Consider the following 25,359-nt stretch of genomic DNA (forward strand, 5'->3'; position numbering starts at 1 on the left):
AGAACAACACTGGTCATTAGAGCAAGGTCTTAATAAATGCTTGTCGACTGACTGGTGGGGATGGCCAAAATTAAACCTAAGAGTGAAAGTCGGCCTCAGCTTTTGTTTCCGTTTCAGTGGTTACGTTTTGGGGGGAGGGGTGATGGGGTGAGAGCCCATCCTTGAGAGCAACTACTGGGTCCCCTTCCATGCTATTGAAAGAATTCACATATGTAAGTTCTGCAGGGCAGGCTTAGGATCTCTGGGCTGTGAATGAAAGAGAGTTGGTCTTGCTGCTTGTTCAAACTGATAAAGTTTACTGGATGCCAATGAAGTTAATTTATCTATGCTTACACTTTAATAACCTTACATTCATTTTCCCTCCTCATCTTACGTACAGCTTAAATACGGGAAATTGATACAGAAGTGAGTCATCACTAAGGAAGGGGTAAAAGATGTTCTTAAAGTAGAGAAATCTTCAGAAAGGTAGCCCAGGGCTTGGCCGCTTAAAGGAGGTCTCTGAACGAGGATGGGATTCTATCTGTATCTGAGAGCACCCCGAGGTTTCCAAGTATTTGCCTTTCGAGACTCAGATACTCTTCATAGCTTATCCTCAGCTCAGCTTCTATCTGTTCTCTTGACTTTTGAAAAACTTTCTGGGGAAAAGACAGGAAAAGAAAATCACATTAGGTGATTAAAGTTAAATACTGATTATGAGAAGATTGGAAGCCCTAGACTGCTACTATGTAGTGGAAATGTTTATATCTTTTTTTGCAGTTAAGCCAACCTAGAAAACTGGAGCAGAGATTTTTGTAGATTTGTTTTTATTACCTTTGAAATCAATTTTTCTTTGCAAAAGCTAAAAAAATTGCTTTTTTGTTACACGTGTTGTTTGTCCTTTGTTTTTGAAGAAGACCAGTAACATCATGGGGTGATGTCTCGACTTGCTCAAGAATTGGATTTAAGTGAGGCAGGGCTGTACAAATTTGTCAGCCTCACTCTCTTTTCCTGAGTCATGAAAGTCCAGTGTAAGACAAAAGTCAGGACTACTGGTGATGGCCCTGAATACAGCGGATGACCTTGGCATCTTCGTGGTCTGACCAAGCTCTAAGTGCTCCACAGCGCCTGCTTCAGCCGCTTTCATTTCTGTTGGAACAAATTGTTCTCATCTGCCCATTCCGCCTGGGGAAGTCTTCACATGCTTGGGGTAGTCATCCCCCCAACTTGTTGAGGGATTTGAGGCCTGTCAGTTACCTTTAACCTGGTTTAAGGAGACAGTTTTACGGGGTGTGGCTGCTGTGCATGCTACAGCTTCTTAGAGCCACAGGTGAGAGTGCTAGTCCTCCCCGAACACCCCAAACACCCCTTTGTTACACTAATGTCTGTGCTAATGACCTATTCTGCAGTTCGCACATTGCAGGCAGGCCTTCTGGAAATTAGGATACTCTGTCCCTTTAGGTTTTCTAACATGGCATCCCTATTCCCTTTCCCAAGGTGCCACAGGGCACAAAAATAATTTTCACCCACTTTAATTTTAAAAGGTTTTAAAAAGGTTTTGTGTTCTAAGATAGCACAAATCCAAGTTACTAATCACTGATCTTAATTAATTAGAAATTCATTGCAGGGAGAGAGGCAATTTGCTATAGTGAAAAGGAAGGAAGGAAAACTGGGGGTAGGAGACCTGAGTTGGACTACTGGTTCTGTCTGTGTGATTTTGGAGAGGCCATTTCCTTTCTCAGTGCCTCAGTTTACCCATGTGAAATGAAAGGCTTGGGCAAGATTAGGGGGTCTTAACCTGGAGTCTGTGAACTCTTTTAAAAAAGCATTTAGACAATTATTTTAGTACGATTAGTTTCCTTTGTAGTTCTCTGTGTTTTGCTGTATGCATTTAAAAACAGTATTCTGGCAAAGGATCACCGGACATGTTTCACCAGACATGGTCAAAAAACACCTGGACTGGATGATCACCTGGATCTCTGTCTTTCATCTTGGCTGCTGGAAAATGCTGAAAGATAAATCATTACTTGACATTCTCCTTCTCATTCTATCGTCAGGCATGCTTAGTTTGTAACATCTCTGCCCCTTCTAGTCTTGTTAAATATTTGTTTCTGTTGGCAGCTTTTGAGCCATGACCATGGGTCCTGTGGAAGCCCTGTCCTGGCTTCCTGTAGTACCAGCAGCAGGCATTCTCTGGGGTTTGGGGCCTACCTATGGATGGCACTGCTCCATTATCCATGCCATTACTTAGCTAGCTTAACCCTTTTTTCCTCACTGGAGAAGGGAGGAATGTAGATTGTGAGCTAGTGTTTGGCACAGTGCCTGACACATAGTAGGCACTTAATACATGTTTATTGATTGACTGACTTGTCAGGTTTGTAAGAATTGGGAAATGACTTCTGTGCAAAACCACAATAATGACAAAAAAAGGAATGAAAGAAATATTCAGAACAAAAAAAGAGCAGATGACATTAAAAAATACAGTGAATTGCATCAAGTGTCTATACTAGGAAAGAATGCTACAGGATGAGATAGAGATTGGATCTGTGATTTCATCTCCACCAAAGCCTCTTGGCTCCTTCTTTGTCATTTACATTCTTAGTTGCTTAGAGCACCAGGAAGTTAAATGACTTACCCAGAGTCACGCAACCAATATATGTCAGATGCTATAATCCACCTCAGCTGGGCAAATCTTACTTTCACATCCTATTGTTGTCATCTATGACAGTGTTTAGTGGTACAATCTTATTAAACAGTAGGATTATCATTGGATCACCAAACGTGTATTAAACATTAGATTAAGTGTTAAGATGTTGAGAATCTGCACAGATCTAATGAATTTCTTTCTGGCTGTTGACAGTATTTTCTCTTTGACCCAGAAGCTCTGGATTTTGGCTGTGATATTCCTTGGAATTTTCATTTTGAAGTTTCTTTCAGGAAGTAGATTATTTCTGTTTCTACTTTGCCCTCTAATTTTAAGAAATATGGGTAATTTTCTTTAAGATTTCTTTAAATTTGATGTCTAGGCTCTTTGTTTGGTCATGGCATTCAGATAGTCCAATGGTTCTTAATTTTCTTCTCCTCAATCTTTTTTTAGGTCAATTGTTTTGTTGTAAGATATCTTATGTTTTCTTCTTTATTTTTAGGCTTTTGACTTTGTTTTAATATTTCTTGCTGTCTCATGTAGTCGTTGACTTCTATTTGGTCCATACTAATTTTCTGGGAGTTTGTTTCTTGGGCAAGGTTCTGTACATGTTGTGCCAAGTTGTTAATTCTAATTCTTTCTTCCATAGCTCTCATTTTTTCCAACTTTTTCCCTAAGTGCTCTCATTTCATTGATAAAAACATTTTAACTCTTTTTTTTAAAGACTCTTGCTTCATCTCTTTCAAAAATTCTAGTTGAATGTTTGCCTAAGCTGTATTTTTCTCTGAAGCTTTGCTTACTGATGTTTTGGATTCATTGTCTTCTTCTTGGTTTATGTCCTGAGCCTCTCTGCCATCATAGTATTTCTTTATGGTGAGATTCTTCTTTTGTTTGCTGATACTTCCAGCCTACTTCCTGACTTCATTTCCTCTTGACTGTTCTCTTCTCACTTGTGTTTTGTGACACTGTACTTTCTTGGTTCTCCTGCTTGTCTGTTGCTTCCTCTCAGCTGCTTCACTGGGTCATTAGCCATCCACATCCTGCCTCTAACTCCAGGTTAAGGCTCTGTCCTGGGTCCTTTTTTCTTTACACTCTCATTTGGTGACCTCATCAGCTTCCATGGGTTTAATTGTCATCTCCATGCTGATGACACCCAGATTTGTACAGTCTGAGTGCACTAAGGCTTGGGGGGACACACTAGTCTTTCTCCTCAGTTCCAGTCTCTCATCCCTAAGTACCCATTGGATATTTACAACCGGATGTTTTGTAGGCTTTGCAAACTCAACCTGTTCAAAGCAGACCTCAGTATCTCCCAGCCTCGTCCCCCTTCAAGCCACCTTTCTGTGGAGGGTAGCACCATCCTCCAAATCTCCTTCCCAAGGAGCTCTGTTGACTTGGTTTTTGTGCTTATAACTTACTTATTACAAGCAAAGGTCCCCTCTGCCCCAAGTGAGAGTAGGCAGGGGAGTGATAGTGATACTTTATTTTTTTTTTTTTTAAAAAAAGGAAGAACAAAAAGAAGAATGTCCATGAATCATTAAAAGACACAACGAAGGAAGCAAAAAAACAGAAAAGCAGGACACTGTTAAGACTACTAAATTGGGAAAATCCTTTTAAAAGACCCACGCCGTATGTAGTAGAAGGAAAAAGGAAGCTTCAGTGCTTCCCTGTTGCCCCCAAGGTAAAATACATGTCCTCTGTGTGACAATCTGACCAAGCTTATTACATGTTATTCTCCTTTGTGCTTTCTGTGATCCAGTCACACTGGCCTGCTTGCTGTACCTCATACATAACATTCCATAATACCTGGTGCTGGTTGTCTTGTATAGACAAAGAGAATACCCCTGGCCCTTTAATGCACCCCAAAGGAATTCTCTGCTTTTATTAGAAAATTCTCTATAGGAAATTGGGTGAGATTTCCTAGCGCATCAGACTGGTATCGCTTTTTTTGTCAATAACTGACAAAAGATTGAGAAATATCTTCTTTATCCTGAGGAGAGATGGGGAAGGAAGAGGACCTGACCAAAGCTAGTCTTCATTGCTGAAGGACAGAAGGCTAGATATCAGAGGAAAAAATGATTTGTTCCTTAAATTTTCACTTACAACTTTCTTTCTCTCTGATTCTAGCTGCATTTCTGCTCTTTCCTTTTCTCGGATTTCTTTGCGTTTTTCTGTATATCTCAGATGACTGACCTCTTTGTCAAAGTAATTGTTTACACTTTGTACCTGTTAACAAAGACACAAAGAGACAATTGCATCCTTCAGAAGTTCCATTTCAAATGACAGCACAAAACTCAGCAACATTGCCTTTGATCATTAGAAGCTCTAGAATGGGGATAGTAGTTTCTAGGTCCTTTCTTTGCTTTACTTAATTGCATAGGCTCTGGATAGGTCACAAATAGTATATGGTGATCTAAACATACTCTCAGACTTGTCCAAAACTGTATATAGCAGTGACTTTACTAAGTATCTTACAGGTCTGCTCCTCATGGGAGAAACTTCACCTACTAGGACCTTTTATGTTGAATTGTGCTTGCTGTGAATATAAGTAGCACTGCTTTCCCCCAAGGGGGAAAAGTTATACTTGAACCCCTATGAGCTCTCAGGGGTTGTCATTTGGTTCAAATCTGTGGAGTTTAGGTTAGTCTAGAACAGACTCACTGTACTTACAGTCAGTCCACTGGAGAAAAGTGATACCATACTTTCATGTTAGCTTCATGCATGCTGATTGTAATCCATATCCATCCTTTAATAGTTACTGATTTTTTAAGTCAATTCTTCTCTTAAAGCCAATTCTGTTCTCATTTGGTTGATCTCCCACCCTTACAATTGTAGTTTGTTCGACTTATGAACTATGAGAAAACTCCCTGTTTGACTGAATGACCACTCACTGAGTAAATTTTAGTGGGGATTATTTGGAGGGGGAGGATTCAGTAGACCAGCTGGCCGTGAGGCCTCTCCCAAGCACAACATGGTATGGTAGAGAAATGATAGTATCAGAAGACCAAGATTTGAATTCTGCCTCACCTCACCTCTCTGAGTTTTAAGTTTCTCCTTCATAAAGTGAAGGGGTTGGACTCGGTGATCTCTAGAGTTCTCTCCATTTTTAAAGGCATATTGTATTTTTTCCCAGTGACATGTAAAAACAATTTTTAACATTCGTTTTTAAAACTTTGAGTTCCAAATTCTCTCCTTCCTCCTTCCCCACCCCCCTATTGAGAAGGCAAGCAATTCAACATAGGTTATACATGTGTAGTCATGTAAAACATATCCATAGTAGTCATGTTGGGAAAGAAAACAGACAAAAAAACTCAAGAAAATTAAAGTAAAATAGTATGCTTCAATCTACATTGAGACACCATCAGTTCTTTCTCTGGGGGTGAAGAGCATTTCTCATCATAATTCTTTCAGAGTTCTCTTGGATCTTTGTATTGCTGAGAATAACTAAGTCATTTTAGCAGATCATCTTACAATATGGCTGTTACTTTGTACACTGTACATTTCACTTTGCATGAGCCATGTAAGTCTTTCCAGGTTTTTCTGAGAGCATCCTGCTCATCCTTTCTTATAGTATAATAGGATTCCATCACAATCACATACCACAACTTGTTCAGCCATTCCCCAATTGATGAGTGTCCTCTCATTTTCCAATTTTTTGCCCCCAGAAAAGGGCTGCTATAAATATTTTTGTGCATATAGGTTCTTTTCCTTTTTGTTGTTTTATCTCTTTTGGAATACAGACCTAGTAGTGATATTCTTATGTCAAAGGGTATGCATGGTTTTGTAGCCCTTTGGACATAGTTCCAAATTGCCCTACAGAATGGTTAAATCAATTCACAGTTCCACCAACAGTGCATTAATGTCTCGTTTTTCCCATATTCCCTTCAACATTTGTCATTTACCTTTTCTGTCCTTTTAGCAAATCTAATAGGTATGAGGTGTGGTACCCTCAGAATTGTTTTAATTTGCATTTCTCCAGTAGTGAGAATATTTTTTCATATGGCTATAGATAGCTTTGATTACTTCATCTAAAAACTGATCACATCTTTTGATCATTTATCAATTGGGGAATGGCTCTTATTTTTATAGATTTGACTCAGTTCTCTGTTTGAGAAATAAGGCCTTTATCAAAGAAACTTGCTTTAAATTTTTTTTCACAGTTACTATTGCTAATTGCATTTCCCTCCATCCTATCTCCCTGCCCCATTTATTCTATTCTCTCTCTCTTTATCCTGTCCCTCCTCATAAGTGTTTTGCTTCTGACTGCCCCTCCCATAGTCTGCCCTTCCTTCTGTCACCCCCCCCCCAGTCCTTTCCATTTTTTACATCTATGATCCTGAACTCCAGAATTTTCTGACTGTATGACCACACAACAAAGATGCTAACTATTATTTCTAAACTTAATAAGTCCATAGCTAAAAGAACCCAAAACAACTTTTAAAAAATAATGCCTCTGAGATATCTAATCACACAAATCCCCAAAGCAAAATATTACCAACCTCACTGGATGAAGGGCGACTTAGTGTCCATGGAATTTCTAATATATGCAGTGTTCCATAGTAATCAGCTATGGCTACAAATTGCTGCTTTGCTGAAAGATTTTTAAAAAGGGGAAAAACTTAGCAAACAAAGTAATTTTAGAAGTTAAACATCCATGTGTTTTTGTTTTGCAGTCTCTTCTGGGACTTGTTGCTTCTCTATGTGGTTACATTGGTCATGGAACCTTCACTGGGTTTTATAGCAGAGACCACATAGACATGTGGAAGTCAGTTTTTCCAATTTAGGGGAACAGAACAAAGATTCTAAACCTTTTGTCAACCATCCTGAGGCTTCCTCCAACCACGCTTTCCTTGTTTGTGTTTCTCTGTGAGCCTTCCCTCCTAACTCAGTGGGTAGATAACAGACATGCTCAAAGGGAATGCTAATGAGGATATGTGGGAAGATTTTCAAAGAATACTTCTGGAGGATATTTTAGTTTGTAAAACTCAAAGGGAAAATAAGCTTCCCATGATCCGGAGGAATTTCAAAGCAGCCACCAGACCCATTGCTTTCTCTGCTACAGAGCAATAGATTTTTTTCCCCCTGAGATTTTAAAATATGAACAAAACATCAAATGCTGCTAGAGAATTTTCACTAAAAAAACTCATCACATTTGTTGTTTTTCCCTTTTCTCCCCCATAGGAGACTTCGTTCAAACCGATTGTAGACTCTTGTGATCAAAAAGTTAGGAAAATTAAGATTTGGACTAATTAAAAGTAGCAGACACCTTGACCACATGTATTGCATAGCTTAGCAATGGCTGAACTGGAAAAGATCAGGAAGATGGGATGGTTCAAATGATATCTATGTCTAATCTTTTTGAGAAGGGACTAGAGGAATGGAATGAAAATAAATGCCTACATATCTCTGGGACAAAGGCGATGCTGCAAACATGCTGAGAATCAGAGAACCTTGTAGAAATGCAGGCCGCCTGTCCAAAGACAGGGATGATATCTCTCTCCCAGGAATTATCTTTAATTTCCAAAAAACATTTTTATGTATTTTTTCCCTTACCCTGGGCAAGTTACTTATCCTCCCCATGCTCTCAGCGTTATAAATGTATATTATATGTGAATGTATAATATAAATGTAATTGCAGAGAACAGGACAGCCTGGTGGTGCAGTGGATAGCGTGCCTGGGCCTGAAGTCTTGAAGACCTGAGTTCAAATCCAAGCTCAGAACTCACTGGCTTGTTTGCCTTCCTTACCTCATCTGTAAAGTGAGCAGGAGAAGGAAAAATCCCAAATGGGATCATGGAGAGTTGTATGTGACTGAAATAACCGAGTAACAACCTAAATTGTGGAGAAGGTGCCGAGCCACATTGGGGAAGGGAGTTTCCTCACCTGGGAGTTCCTTATGGTTCATTAGTTCAAAAATAATAATAATAATAAAAGAAACCTTACGCAGAATTCCCTCCGAATTATTCATCTTATTAATCAAAATAACTGTTTGATATGAGTTCGGCGGATAATCATAAGGGTGATTGAAAGATCGGAAAACACAGGCTATCGCAATGGAATTCCTTACCCGGAAGATGTGGATTCAAATCCTGCGTCAGCTCCCTCAGGGCAGTTGTGAGGATTAATAAATGCTAGGAGGCGTTTTGCAAACCTAGAGCATCCTGCGCACCTCCACGGGGAGCAGCAAGGCGAAGGATGTCACCTAATTGATACGGATCTGCCTCAGGGGAGGGGCTTCCTTACTGGAGTTCTCTATGGTGATAAAACCTTAAGTCTCCATGAAAAGAAAAAGAGCGATCCTCCTTCATCTCTGATTCACTCCTAACTCTGTGGCCTCGGGAATTACCACATCTGTCAGCTGCTTTTGGAAACAGGTATAAATGGGGGAATGATTTCAGGATAGCCCGCTGTGAGGCGTCTCTGTTTGCTGACTGGGGTCAGGGACTGGCAGACTGGCAGCCTGGCAGCAGCTACCCAGGACTCGCAAAGCTTTGGCCTAGAACCCGACAAGAGGGGCGGTCTGGCGTCTGCGTAAGCAGTTAGCAGCCAGAAGAGCGGTGTCAGGCATTACCTGGGTCACTGCAATGACCTCAAGTATAAAAGAACACATTAAAAAAATCGAACATAAGCTATGGCTTCCTTATGAGAAGTATAATGTCCTGGCCGAGGAGAGTGACACTCTGTAGACCCCATCTGAGACATGGAGGTCGCTCCTCACCTGCCACACCTCAAGAGGGTCTTGGACACATTGGTAGCGTCATCTTGAGGAAGGAAACAAGAATGAGGAAGACACTTGAAGCCGTGTCTTAGGAAGATTGGCTGAAGAGTCCAGGAATGAAGATGTGGGGCTGGAGGGCATCATTTCTGCCTTCAGCTATTCAAATCACAGTCATATCACTCGGCAGTGATGGTAGCCGGCTGCCCTCTGGTAGCAGAGGTGAGACCTCCAGTGCTTTGCACCATTGGGAAACAAAGACTGGCTTCAATTCAAGGAAAAACATCCTTATCAGCCAATCTACAAACAATTATCGAGTGCCTCCTGTGTGCCAGGCAGTGTCCTAGGTGCTGGGGATACAAAGACAGAAGACGTAGCCTTTGCCCTAAAAGAACTTACACTCTAACAGGGGAGACACTAGTATATAAGGGGAGATACCAGTAACTCCGGGAAGCGGCAGTGGCCTCTTCTAGGTGGTGGTGCTTGAGCTGTGTCTTGGAAAGAAACCAGGTGATCTAAGAGACAGAGGAGAGATGGGTGTTCTTTCTAGGCATGAGCAACTCTCAGTGGAAAGGCTGGCAGGTAAGAGATGGAGCTTCGTGTTTGAGGAGCTTTAAGGAGGCCAGCACTAGGGGATTGTGCGTTGTAGGAAGGGAAGTAAAGGGGAGGAAGGGGCCAGACAATAAGTAGCTTTAAATATTTGATCTGGGAGGTGATAGTAAATAGTAAACTGGAGTTTACTTAGTAAAGAGTAAAGAGTCAGATCTGTGCTTTTGGAAGATCTCTTTGGTGGCTGAATGGAGGATAGGCTGGAGTGGGGAGGCACTTGAGATACCAGTTGGCCGACGGTGGCGTTAGTCCCTGTGAATGGTGAAGAGGATGTACGTTGGTGGGGTAGCTGGGTGAGTGTGAGAGACAGCAAGATTTGGCATCTGACTGAATTTGTGGGGTGAGTGAAGGGAAGGAGGATGACATCAAGATTGTAAACTTGGTGGCTGGAAAGTATGGTGGAGCCTGGTTCAGATAAAGTGATAAGTCACACAGTGGGCCACTTGTCACTGGAGATGTTCAAGGAGAAGCCAAGGTTAGTAAAGGGGATTCATTTCAGACTGAGTGAATCATCTCTAAGGTTCCTTCCTACCTTAAGACTGTAGGTCTAAAATGGGGAAAATCATTTCTGCCCTTCCTCAAAGAGTGGTTGTGAAGACCAAATGTCCCTCTTGTGTTAAAACTCTTTGAAAGGGTACAAAGAACAATAAAAATGCACAGGAGAGCTAGGCACAGCTGGGCTCACAGCCATCCCTTCCATTCAAGAGTCTGAATCAGGCTGGGGGCTGGGGAGGAAGGCAGCTGCCGTAGCTGGGAGACGAGTGAACTGGGCAAAGTACTCACTAGGCTTCAAGGCCTCAGTCCATCACATTCATGGAGGAGGGAGCCTTCTTTCACACTCACCTTCCAGAATGGATGGGAAAGTCATGATGCTTAGCTCATCATAGGAGGGATTTAGATTGGATAATTTTCTCACACTAGAGACTTGTTAAGCCTTGGAATGGATTGTAGAGGGAGGCTGTGGCATTTCCTTCTCTGGAAGTCTTTAAAAACAGATGGTTTTTATCTGTTAGGGATGGATCATATGACTTCCTGTAGGAAGGGATAGAATCCTTGTTAATAGGTTAACAAGGAGTGCTGGGCATAGTGGAAAGTCTATTGGACTTGAAATCAGAAGATGAGTCCAAATCTCTGCTCCATTGCTTATAAGCTGTGTGACCATGGACTAGTCATTTGCCTTCAGTTTCCTCATTGGTAAAATAAAGATAAGATGCCTGCACTTTTTGTAATTATACATTGGGACAGGGACAGACACTGACCTGTATTAGCCTTAAACGGGGTCCCAAAACCCCAAGAGGTTAAAGTGACTTGCCAAGACTCCCAGAGCCAGTAGGCATCGGAAGGGGTACTCTTGCTGTCTTTGAGAATGACCCTCTAGCCACCATTGCTTTCCACTTTGTCAACCCCAAAGCACTTATCTAATGTCAGATATTGTTTATTTATAAAGAATGAGATGAGTTCATGTTGTCTCTTTTTCAGAGTTAACCTACTGGAGACCATCCAGGGTCTGATGTACGTGATTGATGTTATGCATATGTTTTGTGACTGGGCAGGCTCGTGAGTTTTCTCCAGCAGGTCCCAAATATCAATGTATCCGTCTTCTTTGCCAACAAAGAAGACTCCTGGTCTCGTCAAGGACCAGTGTCCAGCTGTGTACCTTTTTGCTGAGCAGGCTGACTGAAGAAGTGGTCCTTGCTGAAAAGAAAGAGACAAAACCCCACATAAATACGAAGGGAAGCTTCAAGCCTTTTGCTATTGTCAGAGGAAATTAATGATCATTTTGAATGACAAATCTAAAATTTTCTTGAACATTCTACAAGTGAAGTCTTAGGTTTTGATTCAGTACTATTCCATAAGAGTTCATTATGACCATTATATGCTCTTAATAATACTCTCCTCTGGAGTCCTGCCTCAGGGGGAAGGGGCGGGAGGACTTCTTTAACAAAGAAACATGGGGTTTGGCTCTTCGTTCTCTGTGCTCCCTGATCTCTTATTCTGATCTCAGCTTTCCTAACAGAATGGAATGGAAGAGCATTTCTGACCCTGGGAATCCTGAGCACTGGAAATGCAGAGAGAGAAGAGAGCCAATCTCTGCTCTCAAAGCGTTCACATTTTGATTGGGGGATACAACCCATGACTGTCCTTATCCATCTAAAATTGACACCTGAGAGTCTGAAGGGGCTCAGCTGCTGCTGGAATCTCCACACAGCCCTGGTAGTCAAAATCAGAGGGTGAAAACTCCTCTGTCAATCCTTCTGTAAGCTAACCACTGCTTGCCCTCACCAGATCCAGGCCAAAGTCATGGAACAAGCCTCCTAGTGGAAAGTAGCCAAGACTTGCCGTGGGATTCATCAGTACTATTTGGCCACCCACCCTCAGGAGACCCTTCTCTTTCTTCTCATCCATAACATACTCGACTGTTGGAACATCCCTTAGGATCTTTCCTCAAAAAAAGAGCGTCAGGACCCATCCACATTTCTGCTGCCTCAGTCTGCACTCCAGCCAGCTGTACCCACCTGACATAATGAAGGCCTGGGACTGGCCATTGCCCTAGAAAGGACCGTCTATGAGTCAGCTTTCTGTCTGAGACTGAAGATCAGCTCGGGCTCAGGGTCTCTTTGGGGTGGGAGCTCTGACCTCTGGCCCCATTTCCTTTAGCTCTGACACTCAGTTCTCTTGCCCTGGCCTCCAAGCATATTTTCTCTGATCTCTGGTTACCTGCTTGTTACTGGCTGTTAGCCGTTATCAGCATCTTTGACCTAATTTTTGAGTCAGGTATGCTTGTGGAGCCTGGCTGCCTGCTTGGCATTCTCTCTACTCATGCCCTTCTCTCTGCTCTGCATGTAGCTTGTCTGCACATGTTTATTTCTATTTTGTTTCCTCTGTTAGAATGAAAGCTTCCTGAAGGCAGGGACCATTTCTGTTCTTTTTCCTTCTGTGTACTCCACAGTGTCCGGCACACATGAAGCGCTTATGCATGTTGATGATGCATTGATGTAGTGCCATCCTTTCTCTCTGCTCTACCACGGCCATCCCTGGTCCCAGTGCTGACAAAGAGACTGATGGCAATGTTCCCCTTTGTACTTCAGGGGTTCCTAGTGGACTCCTGGGGATGGGAGGCCAGAGGTGGAGGCAGAGGCAGAGCTAGCCAAATCTCTCATAAAGCCTTAAGAAAGAAAGTCCTGGGTCGCAGAGAATAAGCAGGCCAGTTAGATTGTAAAGTGGGAATTCTGAATGTTGTTTTGTTCGCCTAGATGAGAAATTTATAAAAGTCGTTCTAAGGAGATAAAAGGGGTTGTTTTGAAAAGCTCAGGATGGATCTGCTTGCAAGCTGTGGCCCCGGCCATCTGTTGCTGTTCCCATAACTCGTGCCCCACAGGCACGATGATGTGAGAGCAGCTAGTGTATTGTTCTTTCTCAATAACCAGGGACAACACACCCACAGTTTTTGCTCAGCCATTATGTACTTAACTTACAGGAACACCTTCTTTCCATATGGCCACATTCCAGCCCCCAATGGTGAGGACAATGTCCTGGTAAAAAGGGGATCTCTGGACAGTGTGAATGCTTCCATCGTGGGCCAAGTATCGGTTCGTCGGCTTCTGACCTGTTAGGGTGGAAAGGTCATTTCCTGCCTGTAAGATGGCTGAGACAGTTACCAGTGAAGACAAGAAGAGTCAGGGAGTAGGATCCTGGTTTGGGGAAGTGGGGAGAAGGTGAGAAGGGATAAACTGAGCCCTTTGGGACCAGGGAGAGCAGGTAGTAGAATGGAAACCACATGAGGCTTGGAGGAGGGACACTGGGCTGGCATTCCTGGTTCAACATGAGCAAATCGCTCTCCCTGCCTGGGCCTCAGTCTCCTTATATGTAAAATGAGGGGATTGGACCCCATGATCTCTGCAATCCCTTCCAGCTCTAACTCCCAAGAACGATACTTTCCCTTTGAGTAGAGATTTGTAGCTCGTGAGATTGGGAAATTATCTTATGAGTTAGAATATGGTCAGTTTATGTCTAGCTTCACAAAGGAAGCCATTGCCTGGGTGGATGAGAAGTACTTAATGTTTATTGAATAAATAAATAATTGATAAGGATCCTGGGAAATGACCTAAGAAAGCTTTGTTCAGGTCTCCATTTCTATATTCATTCAACAAATATTAAGTCTCCCTATTCACAGGTTATGAAAAGAAATAAAAATAAAAGTGGTTTATAAATCACCATATCTGTTCACTTTAAAGCACTTAAAGAATTCTAAACCTTGTCATGTTGTTTGAATGAAGAAGTTCACACCCAGGACATATTCATCCCTCCTCTCTTCCACGTAGAATCCTTATTTTCCATAAAGGTGCTTCCTCTGCTAAGAAGACTGCCCTGATTTCCACAGCCCTTGGTGATCTCTCCCTCTGTCTTGCACATCATATTTAACTCTGTAAGTGTGACATCCCCCAGCAGAATGGAAACTCCCTGATGGAAAGGGATATTCCTTTTCTTGTCTCTTTATCCCCAGAGCCTAGCATGGAGCCTGGCGTGTAGTTAACACTTCATAAATATTGATTGAATTTGACTGACCTCATCTATGGGTCCTGGACAGTTTCCTCTTTGCCCAGACACAGGGTGAGCTGCTAATTAAGTAGGAAATGATTTACTGAATTTAAGTAAGGTATAAATGCAGCTTTACTGGATTAATACAGAACACTGAAGGAGAGGAAGGGGGCAGGAGGAAGGTTGCTGTTCTCAGGAAACCTTCAGTTTGTCTAATTTCATTCTGAACTGCCCTCAGCTTTTTGTTTCCTGCTGGTTGGGAATTATCAGAATAGTTTTCTTCTGTCTGCTGGCGCCCTTTGGTGGAGTTTTTTTGCATTGCAGCACTAGCCCAGATATTGCTACTGTGAGTTATATTTTAAAACAAAATTTTCTTATAAGAGATTCCTAGTTTCTCCCTGAAAAGATCGCAGTGGACCTCAGTAGTGGGGTGGAGTGTCTTTGAATGACTGCCTTTACAAGGTAACTTGGGATTCCCAGTCAGGATGCAATCATCCAAGTCCCTGGGACCCGAGGACCTTGCTTCGGATCCTGACTCTGATTCTTACTCGAGTCTTGGGCATGTCAATGAACCTTCCTGGGCCTCTGCTTCTGCATCCATAAGATAACAGGGTTGGACTAGATGGCTGATGAGTTCCTTCCCAGCTCTGAATCTATAAGTCATAGTATTTTAACATTAATTTTTATTCTAGTGGACCATTTTCTAAGATGTTAAAAATTATAGTTGCGAGAGGACGAGTTGGATCCAGCAGACCCCATGGAGCATGCTGGGCCACAGGATGGGCTTTTTCGAGATGTGTATTTTGGCCCATTATGTATCCAGAGGCTTCTGGTTATCGACTGCGGGTCATCTCCTCCCTGTGATGGCAGTAGGTGCTAGAGAGCTCCAGCCTGCTCTGGCTCATTTTCCTCTTTTCTGAACCTGGGGCTCAGGACTATGACAGATCTCCCTTGGCTTTCTATGGTTGAAGGAGGGAATGTCTGCTCTGCCTACCCCCTGTTCCCCAGCTATGTATGAGTATCCGGGTTTATCTGGGTAGACCTGGCTGACTTTCCTGCTTTAGGGTTCCTTCCCTGAGCATGGGTGACCAAAAAGCAATCCTGAGAGTTGTGGAAAGGAAGGAAAAGAAATAAGCATTTATTAAGCCCCTACTCTCTTAGGCATTGTGCTAAGCACTTTTTACAAATATTATTTCATTTGACCCTCACAACAACCCTGTGAGGCAGGTGGCGTAATTATCCCCATTTTACAGCTGAGGAAACTGAGGCAAACAGGGTTAAGTGACTTGCTCAGGGTCACACAGCTAGGAAGTGTCTGAGGGCAGATTTGAACTCACGCAGTTGAGTCTCCTTGACTCCAGGCCCAGCACTCTATGCACTCTAGGCACCACCTAGCTGCCCCTATGCCTAATTGGCTGAGGTACCTTTTCAAAAGGGAACCTACTGATTCCTTTTGGGAAACTAGAGACATGAGCCAAACTTAAGCTTCCCTTCGAAGATTGTCCCCAGTTCAGAAAAGTTTCTTGGAGGAGGGGAAAGATGCTTCCCGATCCTCAGCGTGGGCCTGGACGCCTCTGAAGTCCTTTCAGCTCTGAATCAATGATCCCCAAATGAGGAGAGCTAACCTTCTAGAGCAGTTTGAGGTTCTGCAAAGTGCTGTGCACAACTTATCTCATTGGAACCTCACAGCCACTCTGGGAGGTAGGTGCAACTATTGTCCCATTTTACATACGGGGAACTGAGGCTGGGGGTGGTCGGGGGACCTGTCCAGGGTCACACAGCTAGTGTCTGCAGTGGGATTCAGACTCGGCTCCTGCTGCCTCCAAGTTAGCCCACTACATGGCTCTGCCCAGCAGCTCCAAGATTACCCGGGAGCTTTCCGGTCTTTAAAAAGATTCTGTGCCCTAACAGACGGCTTCTGCCAGGATCCCGCAGAGCTGGACTTGCAGCTTCCAGACGGTTATTACTGAGACCCCCGGGTGGAACTGATGCCTCTGCTCAGCAGAAGGAACCCAAAGGCCGGAGGGTGCGCAGGGCTGTGTGCTCTGTCTGGAGCTGGGTGTGACCTGTGGGAAGCGGAGGGTCGGTCCCTGTCAGCACTGGAGCAGTGCTCAGGGCACCCCGCGGCTGGCGGCCAGAGAGCTGGACTTGTAAGCCCCAGAGGCTGCTCAGCTGTGTGACCCTGAGCCTCGGTTTCCTCATTTGTGAAATGAGGTCTTAGAATAGATGACCTCTCAGTTCCTGTCCGTGCTGAATCTTCGCTTTCTGATCCCTCTAGGAGAGGATGGAGCTGCGGGGAAGGCATTACCCTTGGCACTCCCTGAGGCATCGGCCCCTTTATGTCTGAACGGAACCAGGTGCTTCATTTTGACCTATGACCCATTCGCAGGTTGGCTTGAGGACGACTCTGCTTTTTGAAGGCAGGGACTATTTTATTTCTGTCTCTGTGTCCCCAGCACAATGTCTGGCACATAGGAGGCACTTAATAAATGCTTGATGTTTAAAAAAAAAAAGTATCTCTAGAGGAAGGGAAGGGAAGGAAATCAGCATTTATTATGCACCCACTATGTGCCATGGACTGTGTTAAGCATTTTACTAATTAACCATCATTTCATTTGCCCCTCACCTCAACCCTGCAAGCCAGGTGCTGTTATTATCCCCAATTTACAGGTGAGAAAATGGAGGCAAACAGATGAAGTGAGTTGCCCAGTGTTGTCTAGGCTCGATTTAAATTCAAGTCTTCCTGACTCTAGGTCCATACATAGCACAGATAGAATGTGACCTCTCTTTTGGCAGTCAGGCTTCCCCAGGAATGAACCCATCCATGTGAGTCCAGAGTCCAGGGCCTCTTAGTAGGGGGGAGCCAGTGGGTCAGCTACTTAATACTCAAGTGCTTAATCAGTACAGCTCCCAAAAAGCCCTTCCCAACTTCCCAGCAGCCTCTACTCTGGGCCAGGTCAAACGCATGCACTTTATGGAAGTTGTAGGGTCTATAAATTCAGTTCTCACACAATTTAAATTTCTTTGTTTTGTCATTAAACTGCCAGATCAGCCCTCTTCCTCACATGCAGTTCAGTTGGTATCGACTGGAGACTGACCCTTTAAACTCATTTTTAGAAGAAAAAAGTCCTATTCTTAAGGAGTCAGGAAGACCCGATTTCAAATCTAGCCTCAGGCACTTACTAGCTGTGTGATCCTGGGCAAGTCACTTAACCTCTGTTTGACTCAGTTTCCTCATCTGTCAAGCTTGCAGGGTTGTGAGGGTCAAATGAGATAATAATTATAAAGCACTTAGAACAGAGCCTGGCACAAAACAAGCTCCGTGTAGATGTATACAAGAGTGTGTGTGCCCAAAGAACCGAACGAGGGGCTTTGTCAATTTGAATATTTAAAAGGAACGTTCCTTTATTATGCTTTCCTCTTTAATATATCAGTGGGATGAGGTGGGGGAGAAGCTTCTTCATTAATGGAGAGTGTTCCCACCTCAGTGAAGTCCTGGACCCATAAAAGAACAAAGGTATGAAAAGGGCTAAGCTACGGGCACTGGCGGGGGGCACTGGATTTCATTATTCTTTGCTTCTGTGCTGTACTAATATCTCCAGTGCTTCAACCATGGCCCAGTGGGCCAAGTGCTTTTCTACTCCTTCATCTTCTAAGGAGAGAACCAGCATGATGGGTGGTACATAGGGAGCTGGCCAGGAAGACCTGGGTTCAAGTTCTTCCTCTGACACATGCCGGCAGCATGACTCTGGGTAAGTCTTTCAGCCTGTCATTGCCGTGGTCTCTAGGACTCCCAGTTACAGAGACATTTCTGATCTGCATGCCTATGAAATTGCAGGTCCTGACCTCATCCTTCTGTCTCTCCCAACCTGCTAATTCTCAGTCATGTTTCCTTCTCTCTGCCCTCTCTTCCTTGACAGTCTAATTCATTCCTTGAGCATCAGCTATAGCCTTAATGAAGATGACTCCAAAGACTGGATCTCCAGCCCTGTCCTTTCTCTCAGATCTCAAGTTGCCTGTAGCACGTCCCTACCTGGCCACGTCTCATCTGTCTCCAGCTCAACCCATTGAGTTCACAAACTGAACTTGCCTGGCATCCCCACCCCACTCCTCTCTATGACCTCCCTGGTTCTGCTAGTGGCATCACAGTCACCAACCCATCCTGTTCAAAGATTAGTCAATCCCCTTGATTTTCTCTGTTTCTTCATTCCTACCCCCATCCTCTCAGGCACCAGTATTGACTGCCTTTCCTCCTGTATCTGCCACCTCCCCTTTATGGCCACCGCCCAACTCTGGTGCAAGCCTTGATTACTGCCAGCCCAGACTTGGGAGACGGCTTCATGTCAGGTCTCCCCACCTCCATTCTTTTCTGCTTTTTACTGCCTGTCATGTTACAAGCTCCAGGCAGTTTCTTATTTAAACTTCATATTTTCCTCAGTGCCCAACCCAATACTCTACAAAAGCTGGTGATTCGTAAAATGGTTGTTGATTAAATGGCTAAATCTGTTCTTCCTATTGAAGATTTTGTAGTGTTAACTCTTCTCCTCAAAACCCTTCTGGGGCTCCCTACTGCATACTGAATAAAATAATACCTTGGTCTGTTTTTTTAAAGGCAATCAACATTATGGAAGCCAGTGTTTCGAGCCTTATCTTATAGCACTCCTCTACACATGTATGATGCGCTAGCCAAGCAGGGCTTTTTGCTGTCCCATGTACATATCCTGCTTTCTCTACCCTTTACTCATGCCATCCCTTATACATAAATACTCCATCTACCTCCCCATCCCACCTTCTGCAAGAGGCCTGCCTGGGTCTAGCTTTCACGCCAGGGTCTTCTCTTTGAGATTCTTCCCATTAACCCACTTATCCCTTAGGTACATAGTTGTCTCCCCCAGCTCCTTGGGGAGAGGGGTCATATTTTTGCCTTTCTTTATGTCCCCAGCACTTACCACAGTGCCTGGCCCAGAGTAAGTAGCTTAATAAACGCTTGTTGTGACTGACCTATTTCATTCCCACCTTCTCAATCTTTGAGGCCCAGATCCATCGCTGTCTCTCCCCGCCCTGTGTCAGTACGGATCCTTTCATGGTCACACTTGGAGTTTGATTTGCCCCCTTACAGTCGCCATATTGTGTTATTGTTCCTTGTATATATGTAGTCTCTTAATATTTGATTGTCTGGTGGACTTCCCTCGTTTTTGTTTGTTCTCAGAACCTCTGCTGGGTGGATGCTTTACAGGGGACACTTAATACATATTTATTGAATGAATTAAATTAATGATAGACATCTTGGGAAAGGTTCTAAATAAATTTCATCTAGCTTTGTTCCCTTGACTCCCCTATAGCTAGAGACAATGGTGATGGGAACTGGGAAGGGCACAAAGTATCCTTTGTGAACCAAAACTAAATTGATCTTGTTCAACGATTCATAAACTAGTTCCATCAATAGTGCTCCGTGAAGGCAGGGACTTAATTAGCCTCTTGAATCCCCACCTGGCAAGGGTCTCTCATGACGTGTGGCAAGTGGGAGCATCTTTATAGATTGCTGTCACTTATCAGAGTGCTGGGAGGTGAGTCCATAAAGAACTGTTTTTTCACTTGAAATCAATGTAGTCAGCACCAGAAAGTCAGGGCTGCATTGCACCTCAGTGGAGGAGTGGTTGTGTAAAGACAAAGAATGTGGGCCTTTAACTCAGCAGGGCTGTGTTTGTGTGATTGTCATTCAGATACTCGAAAATCAGGTAAAATGAGGTGAAATTTATAAAGCGCTTTGCAAATCTTAAAATGCTATGGAAGTGCTTCTTTTGTTCAGTCATTTCAGTCCTGTCCTACTCTTTGTGATCCATTTGGGGTTTTCTTGGCAAAGATACTGGAGTGGTTTGCCATTTCTTTCTCCAGCTCATTTTAAAGACAAGGAAACTGAGGTAAACAGGGTTAAGTGAGTTGCCCAGGGTCACCTAGCTAATAAGTGTCTGGGGCTGGCTTTGAACTCATGAAGATGAGTCTTCCTGATTCCAAGCCCAGGACTCTATCCACTGTGCTAACCAGATGCTCTCATGTAAATGCTAGCTATTCTTCTTCATCATCATCACCACCACCATCGTCATCATCATCATCATAATCGTCATCATCACCACTACCACCCCAAGTCTTTTTTCCAGGCAAATCATCCCTACTTCTTTCAAATGACCCTCGTTTTATGTGATCTCCAAGACCTTCATCATCTCCTGACTGCTTTGTTCTGTTCTGCCCAAACTCCACCTTGCCAAAGTTCTTCCTAAAACATGGCACTGAGAATAGAAAAGAATATGGCAGACATAGGCTAACCAGAGGGACTGTGTCCTCCCTGATCCTGGATGCCAGACCTCTCTGAATGCAGCCTAAGACGGCTTTAACTCTCTCGGCTGCCACATAAAACAATTGCTTATATTGAATTTAAAGTCAACTAAAACCCCCAGACCTTTTTTCAAACAAACTATGGCCTAGCCACACTCCCCCATCTTGTTTGGGTGAGGTTGATTTTTTTGGATGAAGGTTGACATTTATCTCTACCAGATTTCTACCTATTAGATTTGACTCAATGATCTCGTTTTCTGAAATCTTTTTGGATTCTGGTTTTGTCACTGAATGTGTGGACCATCTCTCCCAGTTGGGTGTCATCTGCAGATTTGATGAGCACATCATCTCTGCCTTTATCCAAATCATTCACACACACACACACACACACACACACACACACACACACACACACACACACACACATTAAATAGTATAAGGCTAAGCACAGATTCCACCCATACAAAGTTCAACCTACCATAAAACTCAAGTGGTCTGTGAGAATTGTGGTTGTAAATTCATCACCTCACTGCCAATTTGGTGATGAGCTTACATAGGCCAGCATCACTGGGTCACACCTGAAGCCTTTTTAGGATGGTGGGGACCTCCAGACTCTGATCCTGGAATCCGGGTTTTGCTGGCATTTGAAAGCCAGGCACACCTTGGAATCAGGAGGAAGCTCTCAAGGTGGAACTTGAGTAGAGGCTGGGGTTGTGGGGCTAACTTTTTTATAGTGACCCATTCAATCTGTCTAGTTTGATTTTTTCACGTATTTTTTTATTTTTTATAACTGACAATATCAGCCTGTCATTTCCACATTATACAGACACAACTCACATTCCAATTAGAAAGATCTCCTCAGAAGCAACCTGTGTTTCTCAATTCCTCTTCTAGAGGCTAGAGGCAAATGGAGCAGTTTTATGAAGAAAGCAACCATGGCAACTTACTTATTAATCTTCCAGAATCGTGATCTCTTTCCATCTTCCAATCTGCGTATATCACTTCCCCATCCTAAAATGTTACACAAGTCCCATAAGTATAATGACAACATAATGGAAAGATAAAACTCTTTAGTAATGCTCTTTGACTATGATGGCATTTACCATAATACCATCCCTCCCCCTCCAATTGAATTTAGTGAAAAGCCAATTAATACAGTTGGAAAAAGAATCAGATATTATCTAATGCCACTTAGAGCCTCCTCCAAATGATTGATTAACTGAATTTTTATTCTTAAACAAGTTTTCATATCTATCTATCTTTCTATATATATATGTATGTATGTATGTATATATCCATTATCCAGGTAGGATAAAGCTGGGGGACAGCTGGACCCTCAAGAGGAGGAAGCAGCTGCTTGTGCTTCAGGAAAAGATGGCGATGAGGAGCCACAGGAACCATTAGGAGAGAGGCTAGCCAATAATATTTGAAGGAAAACTCCAACTCACCTGTAAAATGGGGATAATCTGTAAAATGATAGTCATGAGAATCTATGAAATGGGTTTTCTCATTTGTTAAATGGGGATAGTAATAGTAGCTACCATAGATAATATGTGTAAAGCAAAGCTTAAAGAACTTAGCTGTGTGTTAGCACTACATAAATGCTAGCTATTATTATTATCATTGACTTTTTCCTGCATTTGTGTCTCTTCTCTTGGGTTAGCTCAGCTCATTGAGGACAAGAACCATGCCTTAGACTTTGCACAAGTAGCCTGCACAGTGCCACAAATGTGGTAGGTGCTCACCAAATAGAGTATTGGATGATTGGTTGGTTTCAGCAGTGAATGACATATTTTATGATCTTTTTTATGTTCACAAAAGAACCCTTAGACTAGAGAGAATGATACAGCTGGTTAAAAAAATTGAAATTATTGATTAAAATATTGAAAGTTTATAGGTATGAAAATGGCAAATTCCTTTACCAACAAGAAAAATATAAAATATGCTCCAGTTTGTGTGATCTTCTAACAGGACTCTATTTCAACTTACCTCTGTTCCAACGAAGAACTTTGTGTTATAATCCTCCATTGGCCTGAGGATTTTGGCCAAACCAGATTCTAGGTTGTGGTAGGGGTCCTCTCCTGCAATCAGGGCTTTCTGCTGGAGTGTCTGGGCATCTTTCAGAAATGTTTGGATGGAAGAAACACATTTTATAGTTAAAAAAACCAGTCACAAAACAATGTTCTTTACCTTGTTCCTAATCAAGCACAAATCACCACAGTTATTGCTGATCAAAATGGAGCCCAGAAGCATTTGCTCTTCTGTGATAGGTCAGGACTCAGGGGCAGGGAACCTGTGGCCTTGAGCCCTCATGTCATTCTCTAGGTCCCCAAGTGTGGCCCTTTGACTGAATCCAAACTTCACAGAACAAATTAAACTGTACCTAAGGATCTAGAGGACCACATGTGGCCTTAAGGTCACAGGTTCCCCACCCCTGGGTCAGGACTTTCTAAGTCAACCATCACGTCATCAGCAAATACTTTCTCTTTAGCCTTATGTCTTTAATTTTTTCTTTTGTCTCCTTTTTTTTTGCTAGCATTTCTAGGACAATGTCAAATAACACTGGGGAAAGGAACCATCATTTGTTTTAGAATTTATTGGAAAAGCATTTAGTGGTCTCCCAGTGCCTAGCATCTAGCTTTTGATTTAGATCAGGGGAAGCAAACTGCAGCCTATTTTTGTACCTGAGTAGAACTAAGAATGGTTTTACATTTTTAAATAAAGTGTTTTAAAATGTTAAAAAAAATTCTTAGCTCAGAGGCTTCACCCAGCCAGGTTGCTGACTCCTGATTTAGATATATACTGTTTATCATTTTAAAAAAGATCCTTCAATGCCTATGCTTTTCAAGGTTTTTTGAGCATAATTAAGTGTAGTACTTTGTCAAAGGCTCTTTCTGTGGTTTGGGATGTTTTTGTTTTGTTTTCCTAATGTTGAGCCATCCTTGTATTCCTGATATAAATCCAACTTGACCATATTGAGTAATTTTTGGATATATCATTTTAAGCTTTTTGCCAGGATTTTATTTTAAATTTTCAATAGATATTAATGACATTGGCCTTATGTTCTATTTGTTTTTACTTCATTCTTCCCTTGTTCAAATATTAGGATTGCATTTGTCTCATAAAAGGAGTCTGGTAGGGTGTGTTTTCCCATCACTTTTTGAGAAAAATTTGTGTAGTATAAGTGTTAATTGGATAGAATTCTATAAATCCTTCTGTTGTGGTCATTGTTGGTTCCTTTATTTTGGCTAGTTCAATTGCTTTTTCTTGAAATGTATTTTTTAAGATTTCTATTTTGCATTTCTGCTCACTTGGACATTCCATATTTTTGTAGGTAATCCTTGGTTCTTTTAAATTCTCAGTTTTACTAGTCCATAACTACATAGAGTAAGTTCTGATCACTTTTATTTTTTTCTGTTTATTATGACATCATCAATTCATTTTAAGATTTTGTTCACTTGATTTTTTGCCCTTTTAAAAAAATTAGGTTAGCTTAAGGTTGGCTTAACATTTCTCTTTTTGGAGAAAACAGTTTTTATGAACATCTAAATTATTTGGTTTTGAATATTTGAAATCCTTTCATCCTGGTGATTGTGTGTGTGTGTTTATATAAGAGTTTGTCATTGACCTATTCAAATTCTTTTTCTGATGTCAAATTTCTCTTTTAGCTTATCTATTTCTAGTTGTGTCACTTTGGGTATTTTTTGCAAGTATTCATTTTTTTTGGCATGTTAATTGTGTCTACTGCTTTCTAGCAATTTCCTTTATCTCTTTACTGTCTGTGGTGATTTCACAAGTCTTCTTCTCATTCCCCTTTTCCAAATTTGGCATTGATTTTGACCTTTGTTCTAACTAATCAATAATGTAGTTACATTCAGACATCTTATCATGAAATGACTTCCACCCCAGAACACAATTGTTTCCTTCCTTCCTCACTAAAATAATTAGTATTTCACAGTAAACTTAATATAGCTCATCTTGTTCAAAGTAACAATCTATCCTTAAAATAAAAGCATCCAGTTAGTCAATCAGCACGCATTTATTAGGCTCCTACTATATGCCAAACATCTGTTACTCATCAGCCTGGGGGGGGGGGTGGCTTTCCCTGTACTGATGCATATTAGGAAACACATACAATTTAAGTTGCCAGAGGCTCAGAGAGGTTAAAGAATTTGCTCATGGTTACATAATTAATGTGTGTAAGGGGTAGAATTTGAACCCAACTCTTCCTGACCTAAAATCCTGCTCTGTATTCATTGTGCCATGTTTCCTCTCAGTGATTACATGATACTATTTCATATATTTGGTTTTTAAAAAGGCAGGTACCCCTGAGCACAAAAACATGATGCCATCATTCATTTTTTGTCTATCTCTTATCTTCTCACCCTTTAGGGAATATGAGAATTGAACTTCAGTCTTTCCACAAGTTGTCCAACAAAACCACCAACTGAAAATTTAAAATAAAAATCTGGTCAGACTAAAGATGAAGTGTCATTTAATTTTTTAAAACCTTGTGTTTTAAAACCTAGATTCAGTTCCTAAC

At 42.2% G+C, this 25,359-nt stretch overlaps 1 protein-coding gene across 2 annotated transcripts in view; it reads right to left on the bottom strand.

The window, feature by feature from the left end:
• Positions 1-274: 274 nt before the first annotated feature.
• DNAI3 (dynein axonemal intermediate chain 3) overlaps positions 275-25,359 on the bottom strand; it is a 126,497-nt gene continuing 101,412 nt past the window's right edge. For both annotated transcript variants that reach the window (XM_036757334.1, XM_036757333.1), the window contains 7 exons: positions 22,806-22,933; positions 21,764-21,827; positions 13,421-13,551; positions 11,435-11,639; positions 7,120-7,211; positions 4,724-4,846; positions 275-635 (listed from right to left, as the gene is read on the bottom strand). In XM_036757334.1, the coding sequence (XP_036613229.1) occupies positions 486-635; positions 4,724-4,846; positions 7,120-7,211; positions 11,435-11,639; positions 13,421-13,551; positions 21,764-21,827; positions 22,806-22,933 (893 nt within the window). In that variant the 3' untranslated portion in view covers positions 275-485. The remainder of the gene's footprint in view (positions 636-4,723; positions 4,847-7,119; positions 7,212-11,434; positions 11,640-13,420; positions 13,552-21,763; positions 21,828-22,805; positions 22,934-25,359) is intronic.

The sequence above is a fragment of the Trichosurus vulpecula genome, chromosome 4 (assembly GCF_011100635.1).
Source record: "Trichosurus vulpecula isolate mTriVul1 chromosome 4, mTriVul1.pri, whole genome shotgun sequence".
Lineage (NCBI taxonomy): Eukaryota > Metazoa > Chordata > Mammalia > Diprotodontia > Phalangeridae > Trichosurus > Trichosurus vulpecula.